The sequence below is a fragment of the Ranitomeya imitator genome, chromosome 3 (assembly GCF_032444005.1).
Source record: "Ranitomeya imitator isolate aRanImi1 chromosome 3, aRanImi1.pri, whole genome shotgun sequence".
NCBI classification, from domain to species: Eukaryota; Metazoa; Chordata; class Amphibia; order Anura; family Dendrobatidae; genus Ranitomeya; species Ranitomeya imitator.
In genome coordinates, this window is record NC_091284.1 from 681288845 (window position 1) to 681300972 (window position 12128).

The window sequence follows — 12128 nt, forward strand, 5'->3', positions numbered from 1 at the left end:
ATTACTTGTGAATTTATACCACCCAAATTCAACATAGCAAAAAATATGACCATTGGCCAGCGTTTGATGTTTCTGCTGACGTTGAAAGTGGAGCACATCTGATCTGCTGTATCCACACCCCCTTTGGTGGCATTGTAAAATGTAATTATCTCCGGGTTTTTTTCTGCCCCAGTCCCAGGATCGATGGCAGCATCATCATGAAGTGTTGATAGAAGAAGTACGATTTTTTTGGCATGTGGTACATAGGAAACTAAAGCCTTTCCATTATGGAATGCAAACATACTGCTGTACTGTTGTCTCTCTTTCACACTTACAAACTGTGGCGGCAATTCCCTTTTGTTTTTTCTTACAGTTCCCACATATGACAGCTTCTGAATTTTCAGATAATCAATCAGATCACAACTTGTAAACCAATTGTCAGCTGTAATATTGCGACCCGATCCAAATAAGGGTTCAGCCAGTCTTTTTACAACATCAATGGGTTTGTTGCTCACACAGTAAGGACCTTCTGGTTGTTTTCCTGCATAAACTTCCAGGTTGTAAGTGTAGGTCTTACTGGCATCAACAAGGGCATAAATTTTTATTCCATATTTGTTTGGCTTTGATGGAATATATTGACGAAAGGCACATCTACCACGAAAACCAGGGAGCATTTCGTCAATAGTGAGATTCTCTCCAGGGTAATAACTTTGTTTACAGTTTACAACAAATCTTTGAAATATATCACGAATTGGAGCAAGTCGGTCATGTGTTTTGCGTTCGGTTCGGGTAGTTCTGTCGTCAAACCGAAGGCAACGAATTAGAATCTTGAATCTATTTATGGACATAACAAGGCTAAATTTTTCAACTCCATCCCCATCTTTACCCCAAAGTTCCTCCAAACTTTGTCTATTTGCCCTATAAACTCCTGCAAGGTACAGTAATCCAAAAAAAGCACGCAGTTCTATTTCATCTGTGGGCTTGATGGTTCTGTTGCAGATGTACTTGTCCTTTATAATGTCTATATATTGGTTGGTATATGTGACAATAGAGTCCAGAATGTCATCTGTAAATATACTGTTCCAGCATTCAACTGCAGTTTTTGCATTACGTGCAGTTCCTATTACTGCAGGAAGGTGAGTAATAATGTTTAAAGGTTCCCTACGTTTTTTCTGGAATGGCTTCTTGTTCCATTTAGTATTTTTATCTTTTCCAATATAATATGATCCAACTTCTTCATCCTCACCACTGTCACCATCTTGCTCTGTTTCAGAATCCAGGACACATTCTTCCACCTCATCATGAGAATCAATCTCACTTTCCTCTCCTAAATCCTCATTCAGTGTGAGGTCTCTATCATCTAACAGCATGTTTGTTACTTCCTCAACATCAAGTTGTTTGGATAAATTGTACATTTTCCTCTCCATTTCAGCAGATAATCTGAAGCAAGAGAAGGAATATGTTAGGGAACTACTGTATATGCCTGAGCAGCACACTTTCTTTTATAAAATCTCCCTTATTTCTATGAAATATCCTCACATTTTGTGCTATACATTCATAAAACAAGCTAAATAAACTATTGTGATGAATAAAAACATAAAATACCAACCTTACTGAATGTGACGTATTCACATACAATGAGCCTGAGAGATCTGTGCAGCTATATCCTCTCCCCTGAAGCTCTGAAATCCAACTGTGATATCAGGTTTCACAGACCTTCAAGAGACAGGAGACTACCTGGAGGGAGGGGGTTTCCTCACAATCTGGTGAGGAAGGAGAAATGAAAGTAAAAGAGAAGCGCCTGTCAGATCAGTTGTATGTGACGGAGGGTTAATAGCCCTCTGTGTCTATACTGCTACATACTTAGGCAGTTAACTGGTTCATGCAGCTTTACATGAACACCTGAGCCTTACACTATGACTGGTCCGACTAAAGCAATTGTTACCATCGACCTCTCGTGTCTCCCCTTTTCCTCATAGTTTGTAAGCTTGCGAGCAGGGCCCTCATTCCTCTTGGTATCTATTTTGAACTGTGATTTCTGTTATGCTGTAATGTCTATTGTCTGTACAAGTCCCCTCTATATTTCGTAAAGCGCTGCGGAATATGTTGGCGCTTTATAAATAAAATTATTATCATCATTAGGCATTTAGGACAACATTGGATCATTCAGAGATCCACAATGAACTTCTGGAGTGAGTTTTCTGTACTGAAAGTAAAGGGGCCGAATAATATTGCACGCCCCACTTTTCAGTTTTTGAATTTACATAAAAATTTCGCAATTTTCCAACTTTACATTTTTTGCCCTTAAAGGGACTCTGTCACCTAAATTTGGAGGGAACAATTTTCAGCCATAGAGGCGGGGTTTTCGGGTGTTTGATTCACCCTTTCCTTACCCGCTGGCTGCAATATTGGATTGAAGTTCATTCTCTGTCCTCCGTAGTACATGCCTGCACAAAGCAATCTTGCCTTGCGCAGGCGTGTACTATGGAGGACAGAGAATGAACTTCAATCCAATATTGCAGCCAGCATGCAGCCAGCGGGTAAGGAAAGGGTGAATCCCTTTAAGCCCCAAGGGTGGTTTGCACGTTAATGACGGGCCAATTTTTACAATTCTGACCACTGTCCCTTTATGAGGTTATAACAGGGGTGTCAAACTGCATTCCTTGAGGGCTGCAAACAGGTCATGTTTTCAGGACTTCCTTGTACTGCACAGGTGATAATTTAATCACCAACTCATTATTTGTGTAGGTTGTGCAGTTTGACACCCCTGGGTTATAACTCTGGAACGCTTCAATGGATCTTGGCGATTCTGACATTGTTTTCTCGTGACATATTGTACTTCATGATAGTGGTAACATTTCTTTGATATAACTTGCGTTTATTTGTAAAACAAATGGAAATTTGGCGAAAATTTTATAAATTTGCAATTTTCCAACTTTGAATTTTTATGCCCTTAAATCACAGAGATATGTCACGTAAAATAATTAATAAGTGACATTTCCCACATGTCTACTTTACATCAGCACAATTTTGGAACCAAAATTTTTTTTGTTAAGAAGTTATAAGGGTTAAAAATTGACCAGCAATTTCTCATTTTTACAACACCATTTTTTTTTTTTAGGGACCACATCTCATTTGAAGTCACTTTGAGGGTTCTATATGATAGAAAATAACAAAGTGTGACACCATTCTAAAAACTGCACCCCTCAAGGTGCTCAAAACCACATTCAAGAAGTTTATTAACCCTTCAGGTGTTTTACAGGAATTCTTGGAATGTTTTAAAAAATTGAACATTTTAACTTTTTTCACAAAAAATTTACTTCAGCTCCAATTTGTTTTATTTTCCCAAGGGTAACCGAAGAAATTGGAACCCAAAAGTTGTACAATTTGTCCTGAGTAAACCACTTTTTGGGGGGCATGACAGAGCTCGGAAGCGAAGGAGCTCCGTTTGACTTTTCAATGCAAAATTGACTGGAATTGAGATGGGAAGCCACGTTGCGTTTGGAGAGCCCCTGATGTGCCTAAACATTGAAACCCACAAGTGACACCATTTTGGAAAGTAGACCCCCTAAGGCAGGGGTGTCAAACTGCATTCCTCGAGGGCCGCAAACCATGCGGGTTTTCAAGATTTCCTTAGCTTTGCACAAGGTGCTGCAATCATTATGTGTGTAGGTGATTAAATTATCACCTGTGCAGTACAAGGAAATCCTGAAAACATGACCTGTTTGCAGCTCTTGAGGAATGCAGTTTGACACCCCTGCCCTAAGGAACTTACCTAGATGTGTAGTGAGCACTTTGATAATGTAGAGCCGTAAAAATAAAAAATCATACTTTCACAAAAATGATCTTTTCTCCCTCAATTTTTTATTTTTCCAAGGGTAACAGAAGAAACTAAACCCCAAAAGTTGTTGTGCAATTTGTCCTGAGTACGCTGATACCCCATATGTGGGGATAAACCACTGTTTGGGCGCATGGCAGAGCTCGGAGGGGAAGGAGCGCTGTTTGGAATCAGACTTAGATGGAATGGTCTGCAGGCGTCACATTGTGTTTGCAGAGCCCCTGATGTACCTAAACAGTAGAAACACCCACAAGTGACCCCATATTGGAAACTAGACCCCTCCAAGGAACAGAACTAGATGTGTTGTGAGAACTTTGAACCCCCAAGTGTTCAATTTTTTATTTTCCCAAGGGTAACAAGAGAACTTTGACCACAATAGTTGTTGTTCAATTTGTCCTGAGTACGCTGATACCCCATATGTTGGGGTAAACCCCTGTTTGGGCGCACGGGAGAGCTCCAAAGGGAAGGAAGGAGCACGGTTTTACTTTTTCAATGCAGAATTGGCTGGAATTGAGATTGGACGCCATGTCACGTTTGGAGAGCCCTTGATGTGTCTAAACAGTGGAAACCCCCCAATTCTAACTGAAACCCTAATCCAAACACACCCCTAATCCCAACCCTAACCGTAACCCTAATCACACCCCTAACCCGAACATGCCCCTTACCCCAACAATAACCCTAACCACACCCCTTACCCTGACACACCCCTAATCCCAACCCTAATGCCCACCGTAAATGTAATCCAAACCCTAACTATAGCCCCAACCCTAAGGCTATGTGCACACGTCAGGATTTTGTGCGGAAATTTCCTGATCAAAACAGGAGATTTTCCGCATAAAATCAGCACGCGTTTTTCTCGCATTGTACGCTCGGTTTTGTCGCGTTTCTTGCGCTGATTTTGTGCGGATTTTTTTTTTTTTTTCCCGGAGCTTCCCAATTCAATAACATAGTGGGAAATCCACAAAAATTAATGATCATGCTGCGTATTTTTCCGCATGCGGTTTTTTTTTTTTTTGCGGAAAAGTCCGCAACATGTGCACAAAAATGTGCCTGCTCTGAGCAGGCGCTTTTAAGCCACCTCCCTGCAGGACCCGGAAGCAGCCCTCACCTTATTTCCACAGCAGGGACCCTTTATATGGAGCACATTAAGCCCCTGTGGCACATTCTATGCCAGTACTAAGACTGCAACCCAATAAAGTCTACTATATGCGATCTTGAGACAGTTATACCTATTCTCTACACGTGAATTCTGATAGGAGTAACTCCTTTACCGAACATAAACCTTTTAGACTGATGAAGGTGTAGATAAGACCGAACGTTTACAGACTGCAAAAATAATTTAAAAAATCCTTCCTTTTGCAATGACATACTAAGTTAAGTGCCAAGTTGTTTATATTACTGCACATTGGTTTTGGTAACCTCCTTGAGCACCTCACGGTAGTGCCACACTATACTTCACATAATCGATCAGTCAATCACAGCAATCGCAGATTCGGGAGACGGTACAGATACTTTATTTCTCATCTTTTAGGATACATCGGGGCTTATCTACAGTGTTACAGAATGCTGTAGATAAGCCCCTGATGATGGTGGGCTTAGCCATATATACTGTGCCTCTCGAGAAGAGGTTAAATGAGGACATGTTGAATTAAGGTACCTTCACACTTAACAACTTCACAACGATATCGCTAGCGATCCGTGACGTTGCAGCGTCCTGGCTAGCGATATCGTTGTGTTTGAGACACAGCAGCGATCAGGCCCCTGCTGTGCCATCGTTGGTCGCTGCAGAAAGTCCAGAACTTTATTTCGTCGCTGGACTCCCTGCAGACATCGCTGAATCGGCGTGTGTGACGCCGATTCAGCGATGTCTTCACTGGTAACCAGGGTTAACATCGGGTTACTAAGCGCAGGGCCGCGCTTAGTAACCCAATGTTTACCCTGGTTACCAGCGTAAAAGTAAAAAAAAACAAACACTACATACTTACCTTCAGCTGTCTATCCCCGGCGCTCTGCTTCTCTGCACTCCTCCTGCATCCTGTGTCAGCGACGGCCAGCCGGAAAGCACAGCGGTGACGTCACCGCTCTGCTTTCCGGCCGCTGTGCTCAGTGAGTGCAGGAAAGCAGAGCGCCGGGGACAGACAGCGAAGGTAAGTATGTAGTGTTTGTTTTTTTTACTTTTACGATGGTAACCATGGTAAACATCGGGTTACTAAGCGCGGCCCTGCGCTTAGTAACCCGATGTTTACCCTGGTTACCGGCATCGTTGGTCGCTGGAGAGCTGTCTGTGTGACAGCTCTCCAGCGACCAAACAGCGACGCTGCAGCGATCGACATCGTTGTCGGTATCGCTGCAGCGTTGCTTAGTGTGAAGGTACCTTTATACGACTCTGATCTTGCTGCCTACTCTGTTACTTCACAACACTACACAGTATTAGCTCTTTAATAAGCTTCTCTCTTCCTAATATTCCTCTTACACTTCTACAGGTTATTGACATGCCTGAACACAACCCAGGCCAGATGGGTGGGACCATGAGATTGGGAAAGAGGAGAACAATCTTCCACTCACAGAATTCCATCTTGAGTATGTGATTTGGATTATATCTGTACATATTTTGGGACTTTTGTTGTGTGACTTTGTTGTATTTCTGTTCATGCTAATATTAAAGGGAACCTGTTAGCAGGATTGTGCACAGTAACCTTCAGACAGTGTCAGGTCGGAGCCTTTATACTAAATAAAATGATACATGAGTGATGAAATCCGTCTTGTGGTTGTTGTTGTTGTTGTTTAATCGTTATTTTTAGTTTTGAGTTAATGATATGCTCGTGCCCCGGGGCGGCCTGTGGGGCGTCTTAATGTGGTGCTCTGATTAGGTATTCATCTGTATGGCTTATGACAAGTCACTGATTTCCTCACTGACCTGCCCCCTAATTTACATACTGTATGTAATTGTTTTTAATAAAATATTTACATTCATCAGGCAGGCGGCGCTGTTGAATGATTGGGTGACCCCCCAGTATCATATTAATCAGTATAACGGCGCTGACGTGACACTGTCTGTAGGTTACTGTGCACAATCTTGCTGACAGGTTCCCTTTAATCATTAGAATGTAAAATGAATAGAGATATTATTGAAATGTAAGAAGTTTTATGATCTATGTTCACATTTTCCTTCTCTAGGAAAACTTTATGGTGGTCAGGAGTTTATAGAAGAAAGACATCGGCACAGATATGAGGTACTTGGGTTCTTATTCCTTTCTTTCCACTAGTACTCATCATGTGGGTTTAATTTTCTCGCATTCAACACTCCACCATGCTTTCTTTTTTGTATAACAAAAAATATCTATATAAAAAATTTGGTAAATCCCTATTGAAAATTGGTCTAAAGGTGAGCAAATTTAGGCAATGATTACCAGAAACAGCCATACACCTTTTATTCCATACTAGCTGAAGAGCCCGGCGTTGCATGGGCATAGTAAATATCTGTGGTTAGTTATAGCACCTCACTTCTCTTAATTTCCCCCTCACATCTCTCATTTTCTCCCTCACACCTCTTTTTCCCCCTCACTCCTCTCATTCCCCCCTAACACTTGTCATTTCGACCTCACATCTGTCATTTTCTGATCACTCCTCATTTTGCACTCACACCTTTTAATTTTTACCTCACACCTCTCATTTTTATCTCTCACCTGTCATTTTTACCTCACACCTGTCATTTTTACCTCACACCTGTCATTTTTACCTCACACCTGTCATTTTTACCTCACACCTGTCATTTTTACCTCACACCTGTCATTTTTACCTCACACCTGTCATTTTTAACTCACACCTGTCATTTTTAACTCACACCTGTCATTTTTACCTCACACCTGTCATTTTCACCTCACACCTGTCATTTTCACCTCACACCTGTCATTTTCACCTCACACCTGTCATTTTCACCTCACACCTCTCATTTTCGCCTATGTATATACATGTTTGTCATCTCCCTTAGGGCTTGTTTCCATTTGCGAGAAACACGTCCGTGTCTCGCATGTGGAAACGAAGCTCTGGTGCCGTCACTCCAGAGTGGAGCGTGCGGCTGCATGTGTTGCTATGCGGCAGCACGCTCCACTCTGGAGTGCCGGCGCCAGAGCTTCGTTTCCACATGCGAGACACGGATGTGTTTCTCGCAAATGGAAACAAGCCCTTATATATAGTACACCTGTCATCTCCTGTATATAGTATATACCTGTATGTAATCTACTCCTGTATATAGTATATATCTGTATGTCATCTCCTCCTGTATTAGACCTCGTTCACACGTTATTTGGTCAGTATTTTTACCTCATTATTTGTAAGTTATATTGGCAGCCTGATAAATAAATCACCAGCCAACAGGAAGCCCTCCCCCCTGGCAGTATATATTAGCTCACACATACACATAATAGACAGGTCATGTGACTGACAGCTGCCATATTTCCTATATGGTACATTTGTTGCTCTTGTAGTGTCTGCTTATTAATCAGATTTTTATTTTTGAAAAATAATACCAGCCTTGTGTGTGTTTTAGGGCGAGTTTCATGTGTCAAGTTGTGTGTGTTGAGTTGCGTGTGGCGACATGCGTGTAGCAACTTTTTGTGTCGAGTTCCATGTGACAGGTTAGTGTAGCAAGTTGTGTGCAGCAAGTTTTGCACATGGCGAGTCTTGTGTGGTGCATTTTGAGTATGTGCAAGTTTTGTGTGAGGCAACTTTTGCATGTTTTGCAACTTTTGTGCATGTGGCAATTTTTCCGCGTGTGCAAGTTTTGCGTGTGGCGAGTTTTCCATGAGGTCAGTTTTGCATGTGTGGATAGATTTGCGTGAGCCTAGTTTTGCATGTGGCGAATTTTGCGCTTGGCGAGTTTTGAGCGGTGACTTTTGTGTTTCGACTTATGTGGCGAGGTTGGTGTATGTGTGGTGAAATGTGTGCTGAAGGTGGTATATGTGTTCAAGCACGTGGTAGTGTGTGGTGCATTTTGTGTGTGTGTGTTCATATCCCTGTGTGGTGAGTATCCCATGTCGGGGCCCCACCTTAGCAACTGTACGGTATATACTCTTTGGCGCCATCGCTCTCACTCTTTAAGTCCCCCTTGTTCACATCTGGCAGCTGTCAATTTGCCTCCAACATTTTTCCTTTCACTTTTTCCCCATTATGTAGATGGGGGCAAAATTGTTTGGTGAATTGGAACGCGCGGGGTTAAAATTTCACCTCACAATATAGCCTATGACGCTCTCGGGGTCCAGGCGTGTGACTGCAAAATTTTGTGGCTGTAGCTGCGACGGTGCAGATGCCAATCCCATACATACATACATACATACATACATACATACATACAGACCAAAAGTTTGGACACACCTTCTCATTTAAAGATTTTTCTGTATTTTCATGACTATGAAAATTGTAAATTCACACTGAAGGCATCAAAACTAAGAATTAACCCCTTCATGACCCAGCCTATTTTGACCTTAAAGACCTTGCCGTTTTTTGCAATTCTGACCAGTGTCCCTTTATGAGGTAATAACTCAGGAACGCTTCAACGGATCCTAGCGGTTCTGAGATTGTTTTTTCGTGACATATTGGGCTTCATGTTAGTGGTAAATTTAGGTCAATAAATTCTGCGTTTATTTGTGATAAAAACGGAAATTTGGCGAAAATTTTGAAAATTTCGCAATTTTCACATTTTGAATTTTTATTCTGTTAAACCAGAGAGATATGTGACACAAAATAGTTAATAAATAACATTTCCCACATGTTTACTTTACATCAGCACAATTTTGGAAACAAATTTTTTTTTTGTTAGGAAGTTATAAGGGTTAAAATTTGACCAGCGATTTGTCATTTTTACAACGAAATTTACAAAACCATTTTTTTAGGGACCACCTCACATTTGAAGTCAGTTTGAGGGGTCTATATGGCTGAAAATACCCAAAAGTGACACCATTCTAAAAACTGCACCCCTCAAGGTACTCAAAACCACATTCAAGAAGTTTATTAACCCTTCAGGTGCTTCACAGCAGCAGAAGCAACATGGAAGGAAAAAATGAACATTTAACTTTTTAGTCACAAAAATTATCTTTTAGCAACAATTTTTTTATTTTCCCAATGGTAAAAGGAGAAACTGAACCACGAAAGTTGTTGTCCAATTTGTCCTGAGTACGCTCATACCTCATATGTGGGGGTAAACCACTGTTTGGGCGCACGGCAGGGCTTGGAAGGGAAGGAGCGCCATTTGACTTTTTGAATCAAAAATTGGCTCCACTCTTTAGCGGACACCATGTCACGTTTGGAGAGCCCTCGTGTGCCTAAAAATTGAAGCTCCCCCACAAGTGACCCCATTTTGGAAACTAGACGCCCCAAGGAACTTATCTAGATGCATAGTGAGCACTTTGAACCCCCAGGTGCTTCACAAATTAATCCGTAAAAATTAAAAAGTACTTTTTTTTTCACAAAAAAATTCTTTTAGCCTCAATTTTTTCATTTTCACATGGGCAACAGGATAAAATGGATCCTAAAATGTGTTGGGCAATTTCTCCTGAGTACACCAATACCTCACATGTGGGGGTAAACCACTGTTTGGGCACATGGTAAGGCTCGGAAGGGAAGGAGCGCCATTTGACTTTTTGAATGAAAAATTATTTCCATCGTTAGCGGACACCATGTCGCGTTTGGAGAGCTCCTGTGTGCCTAAACATTGGCGCTCCCCCACAAGTGACCCCATTTTGGAAACTAGACCCCCCAAGGAACTTATTTAGATGCCTAGTGAGCACTTTGAACCCTCAGGTGCTTCACAAATTGATCTGTAAAAATGAAAAAATACTTTTTTTTCACACAAAAATTCTTTTCGCCTCAATTTTTTCATTTTCACATGGGCAGTAGGGTAAAATGGATCATAAAATTTGTTGGGCAATTTCTCCCGAGTACGTCGATACCTCATATGTGGGGGTAAACCACTGTTTGGGCACTCGGCAGGGCTCGGAAGGGAAGGCGCGCCATTTGACTTTTTGAATGGAAAATTAGCTCCAATTGTTAGCGGACACCATGTCGCGTTTGGAGAGCTCCTGTGTGCCTAAACATTGGCGCTCCCCCACAAGTGACCCCATTTTGGAAACTAGACCCCCCAAGGAACTTATTTAGATGCATAGTGAGCACTTTAAACCCCCAGGTGCTTCACAGAAGTTTATAACGCAGAGCCATGAAAATAAAAAATAATTTTTCTTTCCTCAAAAATGATTTTTTAGCCTGGAATTTCCTATTTTGCCAAGGATAATAGGAGAAATTGGACCCCAAATATTGTTGTCCTGTTTGTCCTGAGTACGCAGATACCCAATATGTGGGGGTAAACCACTGTTTGGGCGCACGGCAGGGCTCGGAAGGGATGGCACGCCATTTGGCTTTTTAAATGGAAAATTAGCTCCAATCATTAGCGGACACCATGTCACGTTTGGAGAGCCCCTGTGTGCCTAAACATTGGAGATCCCCCAGAAATGACACCATTTTGGAAACTAGACCCCCAAAGGAACTAATCTAGATGTGTGGTGAGGACTTTGAACCCCCAAGTGCTTCACAGAAGTTTATAACGCAGAGCCATGAAAAAAAAAAAAAATTTATTTTCTCAAAAATGATCTTTTAGCCTGCAATTTTTTATTTTCCCAAGGGTAACAGGAGAAATTTGACCCCAAAAGTTGTTGTCCAGTTTCTCCTGAGTACGCTGATACCCCATATGTGGGGGTAAATCACTGTTTGGGCACATGCCGGGGCTCGGAAGTGAAGTAGTGACGTTTTGACATGCAGACTTTGATGGAATGCTCTGTGGGCGTCACGTTGCGTTTGCAGAGCCCCTGATGTGCCTAAACAGTAGAAACCCCCCACAAGTGACCCCATTTTGGAAACTAGACCCCCAAAGGAACTTATCTAGATGTGTGGTGAGCACTTTGAACCCCCAAGTGCTTCATAGAAGTTTATAATGCAGAGCCGTGAAAATAATAAATACGTTTTCTTTCCTCAAAAATAATTATTTAGCCCAGAATTTTTTAATTTTCCCAAGGGTAACAGGAGAAATTTGACCCCAATATTTGTTGTCCAGTTTCTCCTGAGTATGGTGATACCCCATATGTGGGGGTAAACTACTGTTTGGGCACATGCCGGGGCTTGGAATTGAAGTAGTGACGTTTTGAAATGCAGACTTTGATGGAATGCTCTGCGGGCGTCACGTTGCGTTTGCAGAGCCCCTGATGTGCCTAAACAGTAGAAACCCCCCACAAGTGACCCCATTTTGGAAACTAGACCCCGAAAG

At 41.9% G+C, this 12128-nt stretch overlaps 1 protein-coding gene across 2 annotated transcripts in view; it reads left to right on the forward strand.

The window, feature by feature from the left end:
* The window catches only part of CTPS1 (CTP synthase 1), a 183294-nt gene that overhangs the window by 107426 nt on the left and 63740 nt on the right, over positions 1-12128 (forward strand). For both annotated transcript variants that reach the window (XM_069758427.1, XM_069758428.1), the window contains exons 14-15: positions 6301-6397; positions 6995-7050. In XM_069758427.1, coding sequence (XP_069614528.1) covers positions 6301-6397; positions 6995-7050 — 153 coding nt within the window. The remainder of the gene's footprint in view (positions 1-6300; positions 6398-6994; positions 7051-12128) is intronic.